This window comes from Pyrgilauda ruficollis, unplaced genomic scaffold (assembly GCF_017590135.1).
Source record: "Pyrgilauda ruficollis isolate IOZ18807 unplaced genomic scaffold, ASM1759013v1 scaffold95, whole genome shotgun sequence".
NCBI classification, from domain to species: Eukaryota; Metazoa; Chordata; class Aves; order Passeriformes; family Passeridae; genus Pyrgilauda; species Pyrgilauda ruficollis.
Genome location: NW_024531599.1, coordinates 1,090,087 through 1,108,743, shown reverse-complemented (window position 1 = coordinate 1,108,743; position 18,657 = coordinate 1,090,087). Strand labels below are relative to the sequence as shown.

The 18,657-nt window shown below is 48.1% G+C and overlaps 1 protein-coding gene across 1 annotated transcript; it reads left to right on the top strand.

Moving 5' to 3' along the window:
* Nucleotides 1-4,491: 4,491 nt before the first annotated feature.
* LOC121365437 (tubulin alpha-8 chain) lies at nt 4,492-15,672 on the top strand. Its single transcript, XM_041489615.1, has 5 exons — nt 4,492-4,552; nt 9,306-9,528; nt 12,447-12,595; nt 13,882-14,562; nt 15,284-15,672. Exons 1-5 carry the CDS (start codon nt 4,550-4,552, stop codon nt 15,575-15,577), a joined length of 1,350 nt encoding a protein of 449 aa, XP_041345549.1. The 5' UTR covers nt 4,492-4,549; the 3' UTR covers nt 15,578-15,672.
* The last annotated feature ends 2,985 nt before the right edge of the window (nt 15,673-18,657 follow it).

Below are 18,657 nucleotides of genomic sequence, written 5' to 3'. Positions count from 1 at the left end.
GGAATTCAGTGATAGAAGTGAATGTGCACACATTATTTATCCAATTCTTCTGAGAAAGAACAGAAAGCAAGAGCTGCATAGTTGTACATTCAAAGAAGCGGCTGGAGAAGCCCCGGGCCCACAGTGTAGCTGCAGAGACTGTATCACAGATACACAGCTAATCCAGAATTTTTGGAAGGTATCATATTCACTGAACACACAGGTTGCAGCCAAAGTCTGTGCCTGGAGCCATGATAGCATTACCAGGCACAGGAAAATCCTGGGGTAATAAAAAACTTCTGCTGTTCACAGAACTGGTCTCCAGCAAGAAAAAAGAATGTGTTCAAGAAACTCTCAATAGCCCCTTGGACTTGACATGACCATTTAGTCAAACTAAATCAAAAGCATTTCAAGTCCCAAGGAATATTTTTTGGGTGTGCAGCAGCACCAGCTTCTGTAGGACTAGGGGACTTCTTAATAGTGCAGCAGCTGTGGGAGGGCACACTGAGGGAAACTGAGGCACACTCAGCTCCAAGTGCCAAACGTGTGGAATCACTGCCGTGACGTCCTTTTTGCAGAATTACAGAATCATTGAGTTGGAAAAGACCTCAAAGACCATCAGGTCCAAGTTGTGACCAACCCCACCTTGTCAACCAGCCCAGAGCACTGAGTGCCACGTCCAGTCCTTCCTTGGACACTTCCAGGGACGGGGACTCCAAACCTCCCTGAGAAGCCCCTTACGGTGTTTAATCACCCTTTCAGAGAGGAAAATCCTTCCTGATGTCCAGCCTGAACCTGCCCTTGATGCCACATGAGACACCCAACACAGCCTGGGGAGTGGGGCTGGGGCAATGCCAGCACAGGTTGCAGGTGCCCAAGTCAGAGCAGGTACTGAATACAGGAATTAACTGTGTCAAAACCTCAGCTGAAACTGGACCAGGGCACCCTTTAACACCACAGCCCAGCCCAATCTCTGATTTCATCAGCTAAGCCAAAAAGAATGCTCACTGCACTCAGAGCAATACCACCTGAATTTTCTGCTTTGGCAAGGGGTCTGGCCCATCTCATGCTGCAATGTGGTGCTGCAATGTTTCTAAGAGAATAAAATGGATTAAATAAAATTCCCTCTGAGTGTGTGACTCTGTACCATTGGCAGTCCAGTCCCTGCCCCACTGCTCAACTGCAGTGGCAGAGCTGAAGGACAGTTGGAGCAGTGTGAGTGTTATTTCAGGTTAAAGCATTTGAAAACCATAAATCAAATCTTTAAAGTCTTATAATTAGTTTAAAAATAATGATTTTTTTAATCAGTGTGAGCACTTATTTTCCATACATTGTGCAGTTTAGATTAAACATTGCTCGTAAGTTTAAGACTTCCTTAGTAATTTGGAACAATAGAACCAAACATATTTCTTTGAATGAGCAGATGAAATTCTCACAGTGTACCTGGTGTCTAAAATGGGAGGCTTTGAAAAGGGAAAAAAGAGAACACTGAAATATTTGTAATACAATAGCAACAAGTGGAAGAACTAATTCTAATTTTACCTATTTTCTCTTTAACCTACAGGAAAAATATTCCCAAATCTGGGCTTGCACAGGTCCCACTAGACATGTAGTGCTGGTATACTTTTCCAACTGAGAAAACCACAACAGATTATTTTAAAAAAATCTGAGATTTTTTTTCTTAAATAAAAAGGAACAAAAAGAAACTAAAATATTGTAACTATTTATCTCTTTCATCCTCCAATAGCTCATGCCCACTGCAGGTGGGATCCTGGGATTCCTCCTATCATGAACATCAACAGCTACAAGGGTTTTCAGGGGCAGAGAGTGACAGGACTAGGGGATGGTTTTAAACTAAAAGAAGAGAGATTTAGACTCAGTGTTGGGGAGAAATTCCTCCCTGTGAGGGTGGGCAGGCCCTGGCACAGGTTGCCCAGAGCAGCTGTGGCTGCCCCTGGATCCCTGGAAGGGTCCAAGGCCAGGCTGGACAGAACTTGGAGCAGCCTGGGACAGTGAAGGTGTCCCTGCCATGGCAGGGGGTGGAACGAGAGGGGCTTTGAGGTCACTTCCAACCCAAACCATTCCGTGGTTTTGTCATTTCAGTTCTTCCTGTGTCATACTACCAGGACTATCCTGGTCTTCTTTATCAAACAACTTCACTAGGGAGATGGTCACAGCTAAAAGCACTTTGCAGCCAAGGTCATGCCTCATTGAGGTTAGGCCAAGAAATTACGATAAAACAAATGAGAAAAAAAGAACAGGAACAGAAATTCTTTCAGGTCTCTTGGAACGCAGGTTGGGAGTTATTAGAGACTTAATATTGACTGGATTCTTCAAATATATACCAGCTGGAAAGCACTAAGCAAAGACTCTGGGCTTGCTGAGGATCAAAACAGGAAAGACTCATATTTTAAAAAACCATCGCACACCTTGGTGCGTGTTTTCCCTTGGTGTACATCACCCAGCTCACAGGTACTCTCACTTGTGTGATCACTCCCCACTCTGGTGTGGGGATGGCCATGATGCCTTGAGAGGCTACCCAGAACAGAGCTAGGCAGTGTTAAAGGAATAAAGTAGGTATTTATTAAAAAGGCCATCAAAGGATACACCTTGGGCAGCATAAGAGCCTGGCTGAGGCTACCCCCAAGACGGACGGCGGGTCACTAGTTCTCACACTTTTATAAGTTTTGGTCCATTTCCATATTGGGGTTAATTGTCCAATCACAGTTGCAGGTTATGCAGTCCCATCCTCCCAGTTTGCTCTCCTCAGTTCCCTGTTCTTTACACTTTTAGGGCCTGAAGCTGCAGTGGTGTCCTTTGTTCTGGGGCTGGAAAAAGATTGTTTTGTCTAACTAAACTGTGAGGAGAACTTGCTGAAACTTGATATGAAGTTTAGAGCTATATACTAATGCAGTACAGAATCTGGAAAATATGAAAGCTAAAACTTAAGGCATCAACCAAATTCCGTAAACAGGGTTTGGTGTTCTTACAGCCCACCTGTTTTTCAGCCACACATTACACTTGGCATCATTCTTTGGAAAAACAATTATATCAATGTTATTTGTGGGTTCTTCCCCCTTCTTCCACCTCTGACCTTCTCTCACTCCTCTGGTCCTTGCTTTCCAGAGTGCTTTTGCCTTTCTTTACTTTCAGGGTACACCCACACAGGTTTCATTCCATGCCTTGGGCTCCAATTATCACAATGGGGTTGATAACAGCAGGAGCAGCATCCTCAGCAGGTGTCAGTTCCCTGCCTTGGGGATCAGTTCATCCCTTCCCTCCATGCACAGGTCCAGCCTGGCACAATTCCACCACACTCATGTTAAAAGTACCACCTTTATCCAGGCTGCTTGCAGGGCTGGAGATCTGTACAGGAAGAGGAAAAATCACCAACTTTGTTATTGTCCAAAATTGTTTCACGTCCCTCTCCTGCTGCAAAAAATCAGCTCAGTGCGGGAAGAAGGAATTTCCTGAAACCGATGCTGGTGCTGAGGCCCTGAAGGATGGATGGAACTCCAGGCATCAAATATCAGACCTGCACACACAGCAGCTGCTTTTACCCAGGGAGTGAGTTTGGCAATTGCAGGAATATTTCTGTTAATATAACCCTTAGGACATACCACATGGATTTCATGCTTCCTACTTAATATCTAACTTCAACTGGGGTATTTAAACACCAGATCTACCAATTCTTGTAGAACCTATGTGGCTCTCCATAGGTTCTGATCTGGCCCTTCAGCTTTGAGTCCTTTCCATTTTGTGACTCTCCATCCCAGTAGTGGCACTTGGCACAGGCGCTGCTGTCCCTGGTGACTGCAGGGCAGCTGCCTCCAGCCTCCTGGGACAGGGACTTGTCCACACCCCACTCTTTCAGCCCAGAGGCAGCACACAGAGCGCCTGGAGGACCGGGGCCTTGGGTGCCCACCTGGCAGAGGTGGGGCTCCCAGGCTGTCTCACAGAGGATCCGGGGTGCCATGCCTTGGTCCCAGCTTTGCCCGGCGTTTCACTGGTGGCTTTCCCCGGGCTCAGTGCGCGTAGCTGGGACAGGGAGAGCACTCACCGAGGACACCCGTGGGTGCGAGGCCACGAGCGGCCCCCGGTCCCTCAGGGCTCCTTCCCAGGGCAGCAGCCGCTGACTCTGGGCTCTCCAGGCTGAGCTCTTAGCCCTTAGCCAACACCCGGGCATGGAAAGTGCTGAGCCCCCTGCCCTTCGGCCGCTGGCTCCGGACAGAGCGATCCCACCCCGGGACAGAGCGATCCCAGCTCGGCCACAGCGATCCCCAGCCTGAAGCGAACCCTGAGGAGGAAGGTGCCGGTCTTCGTTGGCGGGAAGACTAAACCCCGCCCCCTCCCCGCCCTTTGTTACGAATCAGCCAATAGTTCGCGTAGGATGATGACAGACATTTCTATCACCCAATGGTCGACAGGTGAGCGCACGCCAGGCCAATGAGCACAGCGCAGGGAGCCGAGCGCCCCGCCCCTCACTTTATATAAGGTGAGCCCGGTGAGAGCTGCTGCTGTTGCGGTGCTGTCCAGACACGTTGCGCGTCTGTCTCGGCGCTCCTGAGCCATGGTGAGTGGGGCGAGGGCCCGGCGGGTCAGGGTAGCCCAGCGCCGCTCCGTGAGCTGCAGCGGTGGGGGTGGACGGGATGGGCGGCGGGACGGCCCCGCCGGGCAGTGGGGGGCAGGGGGTCTCGCTGCCCCGAGCCGTGTCTCGTCCCGCGCCCTGGCGCTCCCGCCCTCTCGTCCCAAAATGGTGGCGGGCTCGTCGAGAACATGGCGGCCCCCGGGACCCTCAGCCCCGGCCGGCTCAAGGGCTGCAGCTCCGTCCCGTGCACCGTCAGCCCTCGGGGCCGTCTGTCCGTGCGAGCCCCGGGCGCCCTGCCCGCACAGCGCGGGAGAGCCGCCGGGTTCCCGCGGCGTGTAAAGCCGGGGCAGCTCCGCGCGGTGAGCGCGACCCGCGGGGCCGGAGGGAGGAGCCCGGCCCACTGCGGAAAATGCTGCCGAGCTGCCGCTCCCCCGCTCCCGCCCCGGGGCTGTCCGGGGTGGGAGCGCGGGGGTTGGGCTGATGAGTTGCTGAAGGACTTTGCGATACTGGCTGGCGAGAATGAGCTGCTAAGTTGAGTCACCTTGAAGGGTAGTCTGAGAGGTGTGACAGGGCTGGGATGTCCCACAGGACAGGGGTCAGGTGCTGAGCTGGGCAGCACAGCTGGAGGCTGGGATGGGCGTTCGGCTCTTCCTCGTGGGGGTCGTCTTCCTACATCTCTGAAAGGAGACTGTCAAAAGATTACATGGATTTAGAAATGTAGCAAGACTGCTACTGTAGGCTTGTGAATGTGTGGGAAATACTTGTTGAGCTGAAAATTATTGTAAGTTAGAGTATTTGTGGGATGTGTTGAGGTTCTTGCTCTTATCTTTCCCTTGGGGGTTGTTTATTGTCACGGTTCTCAAATAAAGTCAAATCAAGAGTATGAATGCAGCCCCTGGTCTCTGCAAAGGATGCAGGTTCCCTGGAGTCCCATCCCAGGGAAACGGCGTTCCTCCCTATGTGTGCTGATAAGCTTGGTCTGAGCTGGCACAGCCATTCTCAGGAAGCTTGGCTTTCCATCAGCCTCACACAGGTGCAGCTGGACCTTGAGCACCGTGCTGGGAGTGCAGAGGACCTAGAGCCTGGTCCAGCAGTGCCATGGGGAGCTGGGGGACTGCAGCCCAGCAGTGAGTGCAGCAAGGGGCTGAGTCTGCAGCTGCTGGAAGGGCAGTGACAGGACAGGCCAGTGCCCTATTGCCACATCCTGTAGGGAAAGGAAACAGACTGGGCTGGAGAAATTCTGCCTGAAACTTTGTGTGCTTGCAAAAAATGTATATCAGTATGTGTTTGCAAAAAATGTGTATCAGTGTGGGGAAAGCATTTAGTGTTAAGTAAATTCTGCAGTGGCTTGAATGCAGCATTTACCAGCGCTGTCTGTATACATTCAGTCCTTATTCTGAAGTTCATCAGTGATGTGTCAATGCCCCAAGCTATAATGAGCGTGGCAGTTCTCTTGCCTGTCATTCCAGCTTGGAACTGGTGCTTTTGGAAGAAAATTGAGCCTTGTTCTTCAGTGTTCTTGGTGCTGTGAAAAGGCCATGCAGCACGAAATGGGCAGAGAACCTGCTAGTATCAGACAAAGGTTTGTGCTTCATTGAATAGCCACATACTACTTGAAAGTCCTTAGCAGAGTTGTAGGAAAGCAGTTGAAAGAGCTCTCAAAGCAGGAGTCCCAGTGGCACCAGGCCAGGCTTTGTGACTGACCTCATCTAGCCAAGTTTTGAAAACCTCCAAGGATGGAGATCCCCTCCCACTTCTCTAGTCACCTGTTGCAGGGCCACACCGTTCCACTGGGGAGGCTTTTCCTGATACCAGCCTGAGCCTTGCATCAACCTCTGAGAATCTGACCTGGAGGCACGTGCAGAGCTGAGGGAAGCCTTCTCCTGTGCAGTCCACGTCTCCTTTTGTTCCCTGGCACATGGCTTGCCCTACTGAGGACAAGAGCACCCTGTGGGACATTCAGGCTGGTTTCTGTGGGAGCCCTAAGGATCTTTGCAGCAGGGCTCCCTCTCAGTTACTGCTGTTTGTACTGGTGCAGGGAGTCACTGCACCAGTACAGTGTGTTGAACTTTGTATTTTGTCTGAGTAAACATGCCATGGTTCAATGTGGCACCTGTAGCACATGCTCTGTGGCTGTGTTGCCGAGCTGTACATTCAGAGTTGGAAGGGACCCACAGGGGCCATTGAGTCCAGCTCCTGGCCCTGCACAGGACACCCCCAGGAATCCCACTCTTTGCCTGAGAGTGTTGAGTTCTGTCAGGCCTGGGCTGTGACCACTGCCCTGGGGAGCCTGTTCCATTGTTTGATCTCCCTCTGGGAACAGGCTATTTTTCTCATATCCAGGCAAACCTCCCCTGACACAGCTTCCCTTGGGTCCTGTCCCTGGTCACCAAAGAGCCCTGTGCCTCCTCTCGTGAGGAAGCTCTAGACCATGAGCAAATCTCCCCTCTTCTCCTGGATAACTAAGCCAATGGCCTCAGCTGCTCCACATACCCTTCTTTACACCCTCCATCTCTGTGGTGTAGTCCTTACACACCCTTTAAGTGACCTTTCCCAGCTGCTTGGGGATTTCTCTAGCAAGGCTTAGGTCACTGGTAGGACCTCATTCAGGTGAGGATCCAGGCTGACATGGTGGTCTGTGTTGCTCTCCTGTCCCTACAAAAAAGTTTCAGGCTGTCCTGCTCTCCTAAAGGGATGTTCCCTGAGTCATTGCCATGGTCTGGTCTCTGTGGCACTGCAGCCAGCTTTCCTGTCACCACTTTCACACGAGGCAGGTTGGCTGTGTGTTCTCTGCCATGGCAGCATTAGACAAGCTCAGTGCTTCAGCCTGGAGGGTGATGGTGTAGTGGCTTTGGAGAGGAGAAGGGTGGCAGCAGCTCTGAGTAACGCTGCTTGCAGAGAGGATGTGGGCTGAACATACAGCTTGGATGGATGGGATGGGAGCTTAGAAACAGTTCAGTGCTGTGCTTGAGAACAGGTGATTCTCTTTTTTTTTGACAAATACAAATTTTAATTTCATGGGGTTCCTAATGAGTTTGAAAGGACTGTGCTCCTGCTTTTCTGCATTGACTATGGATGTGGACTAGGCAGCTCCAGGTCATAGAATCACAGAATGGTTGGTGTTGGAAGAGACCTTAAAGACCATCCAGCTTCATCTCTTCTACCATCCCAGGTTGCTTCAAGCCCCATCCAACCTGGTCTTGGACACTTCCAGGGAAGGGGCAGCCACAGCTTCTCTGGGCAGCCTGTGCCAGGGCCTCAGCACCCTCACAGGGAAGGATTTCATCCTAATGTCTAATCTAACCCTATCATCCTGCATTTTAAGACTGTTTCCATTTGTCCAAAATTCCTCTCCAGCTTTCCTGGAGAGCCCCTTTAGGCACTGGAAGGGGCTTTAAAGTCTCCCTGGATCCTTCTCCAGGCTGGACATCCCAGCTCTCCCAGCCTGGCTCCAGAGCAGAGGGGCTCCAGCCCTCAGAGCAGCTCTGTGGTCTCCTCTGGGCTCGCTCCAGCAGCTCCACATCCTTCCTGAGCTGGAAGCCCAGGGCTGGTGGGGTCTCAGCTGAGCAGGGCACAGGGGCAGAATCCCCCCCTGCCCTGCTGCCCACGCTGGGGGATCAGCCCAGCACAGGGGGGTTCTGGGCTGCCAGAGCACGGGGCCGGGGCACGCTGAGCTTCTCATCCACCAACACCCCCATGTGCTCCTCCCCAGGGCTGCTCTCTGTCCATTCTGTGCCTGGCCTGTACTTGTGCCTGACAGTACTCCTGCTTATCCTGAAATTCCAGGGAACCAAATTGTCCCATCCAATCATTGGGTCTGAACATAGTTTTGGGTAACAGTCACATTAAACTGAAGTCTGTGTAGGCTCTTCTAGAATGTGCTTTACTGACATTCAAAACTAGATGTTGAATATAAAATGCTATAAGATGGACCTGGAATTTGGAGATGTTTCTATTGTGGTTTGGCTTTACCATTTGAAGTCCTGTGCTGCAATATTAAAGAAACTGGGTTTATGCTCTGGACATCGAAGGGAACATGGGAATCCATAAATGGGTGGGAACAGATAATTTTGCTGCCATGAACTATTTTCTGTATGGCTGTCATGAGGTAGTTTTATCTGTTGTTGAGGAGTTCAGTACCTTGTGTACAGCAGCATGGTTTGAGGCCTGATGGGTCTGTATTCATGGAGGGTTATGAGGGGGTTTGCTAGGCAGAGCCTTTCCTACTGAGTGACAAAGTTTCCTCAAGGGATCTGGAGAATACTTTTGTTTTTTGTTTTGTTTTGTGTGCATTAAATGAAGTACTTCCGGATCCTGGGAGAATTGTGCTGCCTCTGGTGGCTGTGCTCCTGGCGCTGGGTCTGGGTGTTGCTGTTCTGGACACTTAGGCCAATGAGAGGTGTGATCATCAGCTTTTCTACATATTCGGTTTGGTATGAACAGAGAAATTGGCTGAAGACTTGAAAGAGTTGATCAGCCTCTTCCTGTCTGATTGAAGAATAACGAGGAATGAGCTTGTAAAAATGATAATGTCCAAAAGGGTTTTTCTGGGTGGAGCTGATGATGTCTCAAAGGGGCTTTTGTGTCCTGTTGTGTTTTGTGCCAAATGCCCCCAACACCGAGACAATGAGGCCAATGTTTTAATGGCTTTGCGGGCTGGCAGTCCCCCTGGGCGTGCTGAGCCTTTGCTAAACAAGGGCATTGTGTTTGTGCTGAGTGATGCGTTTCTGTCCCGCAGCGCGAGTGCATCTCCATCCACGTGGGCCAAGCGGGCGTGCAGATCGGCAATGCCTGCTGGGAGCTGTACTGCCTGGAGCACGGCATCCAGCCCGACGGGCAGATGCCCAGCGACAAGACCATCGGCGGGGGGGACGACTCCTTCAACACCTTCTTCAGCGAGACTGGCGCCGGGAAGCACGTGCCCCGGGCCGTGTTTGTGGACCTTGAACCCGCAGTCATAGGTAACAGTGACAGTGCAAGGCACTGGAGAACATTGCCACATGTTATTGCCACATAAATACTTTAGACTGTTGGTTTTGGCTAAGGGATCCATTCCTCTAATGCTGATAAATGCTTTGGGGCTTTACATTTTTAGTGCACGAAGCTTGCCTACACCTTCGTAGTGATGGAAAATACTTGGTTTTATTTTCATTGAGACTGGCAAATGTGCTCTGTGGAGCTTTCAAGAATTTCAGCATTACTTCTGCCAGGCTAAATGGAGTTAAATGGGTCTCATGAACATGCTTCATGCTTTTGCTATGCGAGGACAGTTACAGCCCCTTGGAACAGTATGGAACAGTATAATGTGTGCTGCAGTCAGTAGAACCTCTTTAGGAGACACAATATATATCATTAGGAAGATTCCTTATTGTACACGGAAATGATTGCTGTCGTTTCCCAAAGCAATCTGTGCAAGCTGAACAGTGCTTGCAGAAATGAGTCCCCATAGCTGGCCTAAATTCAGGGACTTCTGAACATGTGCTTCAGCTTCCTGGTGCCTTGTCTTTGAGAAACAGTCTACTCCTGAAAATGTGTTCTGTTCCAAGCTCTGGCAACGCTGGCTCTTGGTGTTCAGATGTGATCCCAAGCATCAGCTATTGACCAGTCCTCCAGCCTGGGGCAGTAGATGCATTGTCAGCTCAATGTGAGCTCCTGGTTTCACAAGACCTTCATCCCTTATGTCAGGAATCCTGGTTTTCCTCTTACCAGTGTGTGCCAGAGGTAGTTCTTCTGGAGCTGGTTTTTGGCTATCTTGCCTCAAGTAGTGATTTGGGGCTGTTATAACAGAGGTCTGTGTTGCCTGTGCTTATGCAGTTGCTGTGTTTTATCTTTCTGCAGTACAGAGTTGGGGAAATGTGATTGTTCTCAGGCTACTCCTCTGTACCCAAACCATGGCTGTTCTCTAACTTCTGTTCAGTGTAACACCCCAGACCCCTTATGGCTAACACAGCAAATGAACCTCTCAGGGGAGCAGAAGGCTGTGTGGCTCTTTAAGGGTGGGAGTGCTGGGCTATAACTTTGAAATGAGCCCAGGCACCCTTGGCCATACACTGATATTCCCAGGAGCTGTTGCAGGTCTGGCTTTGTGCTTTGTTGAGCCCTGTGTCTGTTGTCTCCTCTGCACTGGCCAGGTGGTGGCTCTGAGCAACCAGGAACAGCTCAGAATTGAGATGAGGGAGAACAGGTGGCAAAACAGGGCAGAGGAGCTGGTGAGTCTTGGAACAAATGCCAAAAAGTAGAGTGTTCTAGTGCTTGTTGGTGATGCAGGCATAGTGTGGGGAGATAGGTGAGATTAGGGCTTTATGTTGAAGGTTACATCATGTGCATTTCTGGGAAATAGCTGTTATTCCTCCCTGGCTAATGTGAAAATTACTGTCCCAGTTTCCTGGGCAGGGCTCATGAGTCTCCCCATTCATGCAGCAAGCCCCTATGCACTGAATTTATGAAAAACCTATCTTTGTGCATGCAGCAGCTGTGCAGCTGTCACATGTGTGCACAGGGATTTCTGTCCTTCCAGAGCAGTGCTGCTCTTGCAGAAAGCAGCAGGATGGTGGATATGCACCACCTCTGTGAATATGGTGGTAAAATACCATCAAACTTTCCACCACAAAATAGGGCAGTGACATCTGGGAATCCATCACAAGTGTCTTTAACAGTTTACCCCAGCTAGACTTGAAAACCTGAAGGACAGTATGTCTGGGGCTAGCTGGTTTAGCTGTCCCCTCACCTAAGTCCTTTGTTCCAGGCACACTTTTGTAGTCCAGTGACTGATCCTCTGAGCTCTACAAGATTTGTTATTTTCTGAGGACCATTCTGGCTCATGCTAACCCTGTCTCATAGGATAAAGAACCATTTTATTTTGGTTCTGTATTTTTCCCTTATAACCCATATTTGTCCCTTGTAATGTGGAGTGATACTGTAGGAAGTCTTAGACACATGGGTATTTGGGATGGTAAACTTTTCCAAATTGTTTTATTTTGATGCAGTCTTAGAAATACTTTAGGCTGTTGGATTGCAGAGTGGAGTGTGAGCTGCTCAGCCTAAACTGCTTTGAATGCTAACTATATTTTTAGGTCTTAAGTTTTACTTTTCTTTTTCTTGCTTGTTCTATTTCAGATTAATAAATACATGCAAACAGGCAACTTCAGCTGTAGTTAATAAAGCTGTCTGCTGTCCACCTGACTTAAATTAAAGAATGCAATGCTGCAATAGCACACAACTCAAGAGTGCCTTGAGCTAAACCAGAGACAAAGCTCTGCTGGGTGTCTTTGTACCTTTCTGGTAGGACAGAGCTTTAGCCTGCTTGGGTGTAAGTGCATATTTCTGGGAGCTAGGGGCTCTAAATGTGTGACTGCTGGGGGATGTGTGTCCTACAGCTTACAGCTCAGGGTTTAGATAATTGCTCTAAGAGCATCTCCTGTTCTTTTTGAACCCTTCTCTACCTTTGGCAGAAAGTACAGTGAAGAGAAAGGGACATGTAAGCAGAGTTGGCTCTTCCTGCCCACAGAAGCATCCTGGAGGGATGGGGAAGTGAAGGGGAAAAATGGGGTTTCGGCTGCTGGGCTGCAAAATGGGCCTTAAGTTGTCTTAAACTGGAAGAATTGTTCTGCTATAGTCCAGTTTTTAATTGCTTTGACAGGTCAAAATTCTAAACTTTGGTGTAAAATAGAGCAGTTTCCTAAGCAATAACTTAATTTTTCTTAGTTATTCAAAATTTAGGCTGTAGGATTTCACCTACTGATTGGTAATTGTTTTTTTATCTCTAAAGGTTTAAATACATTATTCTGGACACTTCTAGAAGTTTGAAAAAGCTGGTCTATATAGAAAATGTACTTAAAATATTTCTATATTATATAATATGTATCTTGTCTGTCCCCAGATGAAGTTAGGAATGGGACATACCGGCAGCTCTTTCATCCTGAGCAACTGATATCTGGTAAAGAAGATGCTGCAAATAACTATGCTCGAGGTCACTACACAGTTGGGAAAGAGATAATTGATCTCGTTCTAGAGCGCATCAGGAAGCTGGTAAGACTCCAGTGAAGGCTCTGAAACATCTGTTTAACAGGATTTGGAAATGAGGTTATCAAATACATAAACTGTGCTTTAATTTCTTTGTGGTATGAGAATCTATGGACTTAGTCTGCATCTGCTTTCATTCTTAGCCAGCTGAAAGTGCTTGGATTTTTCCTGTCAGATATGGCTTTCAAGTGGCCTAAAATGCTGATGAGGCACCTAAAACTTCATATATATAGTTTAATGTTTAGAAAGCCAGAACCAAAAATTATTTTCATGGTTCCTGCTGGAGAAGGATTGGTCTCTGGCTGTGGCTCTTTTAAGGAATTTAAAGTAAGAATGCTTGTTTCAGTGGTTTGGACTATTGTTTGCATTTCCTGCTATTATGATTTCTGGATTAATTTTATGGTAATAACAGTAGGAAAGGAATAAATCTCAGTATGCTGGGATGTTTCAGCTTCCCCAGTTCTTCAGTCATATGGCAAACTTGTGAAGGGGGCAGTTTAGGAGGTTCAGGTTCCCTATTTAGGGCTGCTAAGCATGTCCATTGCCCAGTCTGTGTCACAAAGGTAGGAATTCTCATTGCACAAAACCCAGGTGCTTTGATATGGAATGCTAAGTGAGTCTTAGTGTAAAGTTCACCTTTTGCAGATTACAACTGGAATTATTCTTGACACTTGATTGCCACAGTCTCTAATTAAAGCAATGATAAGTTTGCAGCAGGCTTTACTTTGACCTGAAAAACAGTCATGATTTCTTTGTACAAGCTGTTGGCAGTCCCTGTTAGTCCTGGGAGCTGAGCATCATGTGGCACCTCTTTGTGAGGACAGGGCAGTCTAGTTTTGTCTTCTGAGTGGAGTGAATGGGACTGGCACTGTAATGGGCTGTGACAGCTCACTTCCCCGAGCGGAGATACACACTTGGCACTCGTGCAGCATTACAACAGTAGCTCTGGGATATGGGGGATTGCTCCACTTTTGTGCAGCTAGAGAATACCAAGTAACTGTAAGGGATAGATAGTGTGTAGGTCTTTGAATATTCCTGCTTTTCTTGCTCATTGTTAATGGCCTCAGCTGAGAATTGGGGGTAGAAGGAATTTTAAGCTAGTGATTTGAAGTGATTGCCATCCAGGTTTAAACCAGCCAAGAATACTGCTTTTCCTGGGACACCTTCTTGACTCTTGGTGGATAAATTCTGTATTTCTGAAGCTTGAACAGTTGGTATGTGTCAGAATTCAGAGCTGTCTTTCTTGAGCTTGATGCACACAATGTCTTGAACACCTGTATTTTCTCTTTCAGTCAGATCAGTGCACTGGCTTGCAGGGCTTCCTGATTTTCCACAGCTTTGGGGGAGGAACTGGATCTGGTTTCACCTCTCTGCTGATGGAGCGCCTCTCCGTTGACTATGGGAAAAAATCCAAGCTGGAATTCGCCATCTACCCTGCACCTCAGGTCTCGACAGCTGTTGTGGAGCCCTACAACTCCATCCTGACCACCCACACCACGCTGGAGCACTCTGACTGTGCCTTCATGGTTGACAATGAGGCCATTTATGACATTTGCCGTAGGAACCTGGACATTGAGCGCCCAACCTACACTAACCTCAATCGCCTCATTGGTCAGATAGTATCTTCTATTACTGCTTCCCTTAGGTTCGATGGTGCCTTAAACGTGGATCTTACTGAATTCCAGACTAACCTGGTGCCTTACCCTCGTATCCACTTCCCGCTGGTGACGTACTCCCCGATTATTTCGGCGGAGAAGGCCTACCACGAGCAGCTCTCCGTGTCCGAGATCACCAACGCCTGCTTCGAGCCCTCCAACCAGATGGTGAAGTGTGACCCGCGGCACGGCAAGTACATGGCGTGCTGCATGCTCTACCGCGGGGACGTGGTGCCCAAGGATGTCAACGCCGCCATCGCCACCATCAAGACCAAGCGCACCATCCAGTTTGTGGACTGGTGTCCTACTGGATTTAAGGCAAGTCTCAGTTCCACCATGATTTCTTAGACTTCTCATTCACTGTCCTGGGTGTTGGGCGCCATTTGTTGCAATGGGGCAAGGTGGTAGAAATGCTGCAACCTTCTTCAGAGCGTCTCCTTCAGAAGCCACTCGGAGTAAGGCCATGAGAGCAGCCATTTCAAGTCTGTGCACACACACACACACACACCACAGAGAGCTCAGCAGAGGAACGACAGGAAGGGTCTTTGTATGGTGTATTCCAGTGAAGGTTTATTGCATCCACCATGCCAAAGGGACCAGGGACAAAGACACAACCATGTGCTGTGCACAGGCTTATGTATGGGGTCAGTGGCCAGTGACCTGAGGGCACAGGGGCAGGGCAAAGGGCAGCAACCTGTAGGGGGTTGAGGGATGAACAGCTGGGGCGGGCAGGGTCAACTTGCCCATGGAGAAAGCAATCTAATGTAGCTTGGCAATAGTGCTGCACAGCACCATGGGGGAAGTCTTCTCTTTCAACCTAGGTGGGGAAAACTCTGTGGTATGTTCCCACAATGGAGTGTGCTTGCTCTGAGCTATTCTGTAGGTACCTGATTTGTATTCTGAGATGTGGAGATACAGGTTCTCATGCAGGGCTGTTTTGTGAGTGACACATTTTAATCAACTCCTATTGTCTGACTTTGATTATTGTCATTGTCAAACACCACAAAGAAACTCATGGTCTCTTCCACATCTCCTGTAGGTTGGCATCAATTACCAGCCCCCCACAGTGGTTCCTGGGGGTGACCTGGCCAAAGTCCAGCGGGCAGTCTGCATGCTGAGCAATACCACGGCCATAGCTGAGGCTTGGGCCCGCCTGGACCACAAGTTTGACCTGATGTATGCCAAACGTGCCTTTGTTCACTGGTATGTTGGAGAAGGGATGGAGGAGGGGGAGTTCTCAGAGGCTCGGGAAGATTTGGCTGCACTTGAGAAAGATTATGAAGAAGTGGGCACAGACTCGATGGATGGAGAAGATGAAGGAGAAGAATATTAAATCCAACAGTGAATTGCAAGTCTTTGCCATTTTACTGCCTCTTTAGTAGCAATGTAAATCATGTCAACTGATTGGAATAAACAACTTTAATCAAGAACTTTCGTAGTGTCCAAACACTATGTACACTCATTAACTACATGCAGTCAGCAGTCCAAGAGATGGAATTCCTTTCTGCAGAAGGTAGCTGAATAAAATAACCATCCTGTGTTTCAGTCAGCTCTTGTCCTTAAGGCACTGCTATTTGAAGAGCTATTAGCGCCCAGAACACGAGACTAGAACGAGCTGGAGCTTTTTCTGGAGGGTGTTAGGTATATTTTTTCTAAGACTCTAGAGCTGGTGTCACAAGAGGCAAAAGGATCTGTGTTACCCATAAAAGTTGCAAGAACTTCAAAACTGAAAGCTGTTTGGGTTAGTTGTCTCCCATTCATAGACTTACAGAGGGCAAATAACTTAGAGATGCAGTAAAACTTGGATGGGCAGGAGATGTCCAGGAAGGGTGTGCCATAGCATGATGGACCTGCCACTGTAGCCAGAACCTGAGCAGTGGTTGCCCTTGTGTTGCTGTGCCTTCCCACAGAAGGAACTGCAGTCCCTGTCTGCAGCTCTCTAGAGTCAGACTTCTCCTGAAGCTGCCTGGAGAAAAATCTCTGGGTTAACTGGCCACAGTTAAACATCTTCGTTTTCCCTAAAACTAAGTCTTTTGCAGAAGTAATTATTCCATGGGTTCGGATATGAATGCTGCCATCCTTCTGTGTAAGCTGATGGAACAGGAGAGGATTTAGCTAATCAGGTTTATCTTCAGATGTGAACAGCCTCTGTCTGAAACCTTCTGCATGAGCTGAGTGGGGGCCTGGGCACACAGTGAACTACAAACCAAATAACTTCATTGTTGTAGAGCTGGATGACTGAGCAATCTCCCCCACAGCAATGCCAAAGGTGGAATAGTTAAGATTGAATACTGAATGTGATTACAGGATACCAAAGTCTGACTCAAAGGTGAGAAATGGAGAATTTTCCCCATCCAGTTTCAGACTTACTCATATTCCTTCTAACTTAGTAGCAGAGCATGATTCAGGCCAAGCCTTGAAATCTGTTAGTTGCAGATGTGCACACCTGCTTGGCTTTGCAGGAGTCTCAGCTGGAGTATGCATCCTGATCTTCCTTCTGCATGGAGGCTTCAGTGCTCAGGTAATGCTGCAGTATCTGACATCCCCTCACAAAGTGGGGCTCTTTTCCTGATCCCAGTTGGCTGGACTTGTTCTAGGTGGGGGTGTCACCTGTAATTTAGAGTAACAGGCTGCTGCTCTTGATGGAAGGTCCCAGAACAACCTGGTCTGTGAGAGCTGACTAGGAATTGCTTTGGCTCGTCTTGTCCTGGATCACTCTGTGGTTTTTCAGCCATTGTGTTGAGTCAATCTGCTTTGGACCTGGAAGTTACCAGTTTTACAAAGATGGGGAGAACAGTATTAGTGCTTTATCACCTCCATGGTTGTCTCAGACAGTCAGCCCTGCTGTTGTGCAGGATGTGCAGCAATCACACCTCCTGCCATTCAGCACAGCTAAGTGTGGCCAGTGTTTCAGTGAGTTTCTCATTTGTTTTTCCTTGTGGTTTTGTGTTCCAGGATAGACATAACTGTCATGAATTTGAAGTCCTGTTGATTAACATATTGTCCTGCTTACTGGTTGATTAAGCAAATGTGTTTGGTGGGACCCAAGGACAGACACATTCATTCCAGTCAGAAGGACTCCATGTTGGCAATCATTCAGGTTTTAATGGGATGGCAGTTCCCAGAGAGAAATGTGCACAAGGCTGTTTGGAGCCATGCAAGTGTCAGGTTTTCACCCTGAACATCCTGTATTGCCAGCAGATCATGGAAAGTGATCTGTGCCACAAGTGCAGCACCATGATTTCCTTTGGGAGTTAATTGTGCTGGAGTTGTGGGTTCTGAACTGGCCTTTAGTTGGGATCTTTTAGCAGTGATTTGGCTTTTCTGTGAGGAATTTGGTTTCATTGAAGCTTGGACTACTCTCTGTCTGGTTTTTACTGCATTGGTGGATTACTTGTGTAGAGGCCACTTCCTCTGCAGTGAGAATTGGCTCATGGTGTGTCTGTTTTACCCAGGTGTGTACTGTGATGAGGCTGTGCAGGGCACTCAGCAACCATGTAAAATCCTTGTACATATGGAATGCTGAGCTCTGAAAACCTGGGAATCTCATTCTGTGTAGGCATTAGATGAGAAGCATTATGCTTTTAATTTTTAAAAGTAACATGTAATGTTACTTAGAGAAGATGTAATCTGCAACATGATGGGTGGAAGGTTTCATAAGAGATACTCTCACCTGGTAGCCATGGGACTGATGCTGAAAACACATTATACATTTTCAGCCTACATCATACTTGAAACTTCATCATATTAGTATTAAGAAACCCTATTGCTTTAGATAGTGGGCAGCTGCTCTCTGTGTAGGCATGTGCATGCTGAGCTAAGATAAGATAGGGTTTTTCTCAGATATGAAGCCAATTACAGCAGGAAAATCCTGCTAAAACTGCTCTTGCTTCAGTGAGCTGCAGAAATCCTTAAACGTGTTCTAATTACTGACTCTATGGTTGGATTAGCAAATGTGTGGTTCATCTGCTTCCTGAAATGTAGAGGAGGCCTTGCACTAAATTAAAATTTGGTGTAAGAGTGTGAACTTCTGAAACTTGCAGAGGTTGATGTTAGCTCTCACTTTAAAGAAATTGCTTGCTTTGCACTCTGAAAGCCTTTCTCTAATTCTGTACTTTAATTGTTGTTTTGCTTGATAAGAAATGCCCATACTTGTGCTTTGCCCAGTCATGTGCCTGTTTGCACTGGCAGAAGTGCAGGCATTATCTAGTGGTAACTAAATATATCTTTACCTGTGTGGTGGCACAGCTTTCTCCAGTGTTGAGATTGGCAATTAATAGCTCTCACCTGACAGAAAAACTTGTGTGAGTCATGAGGTGGAGGAGGAGGAGGAAATGAGTTGGAGCCATGGCGGTCACTGTGAATTTTGTGGTAAATTCTGGTGTTATCTGTAAGATCTGTTCTAGGATAGTT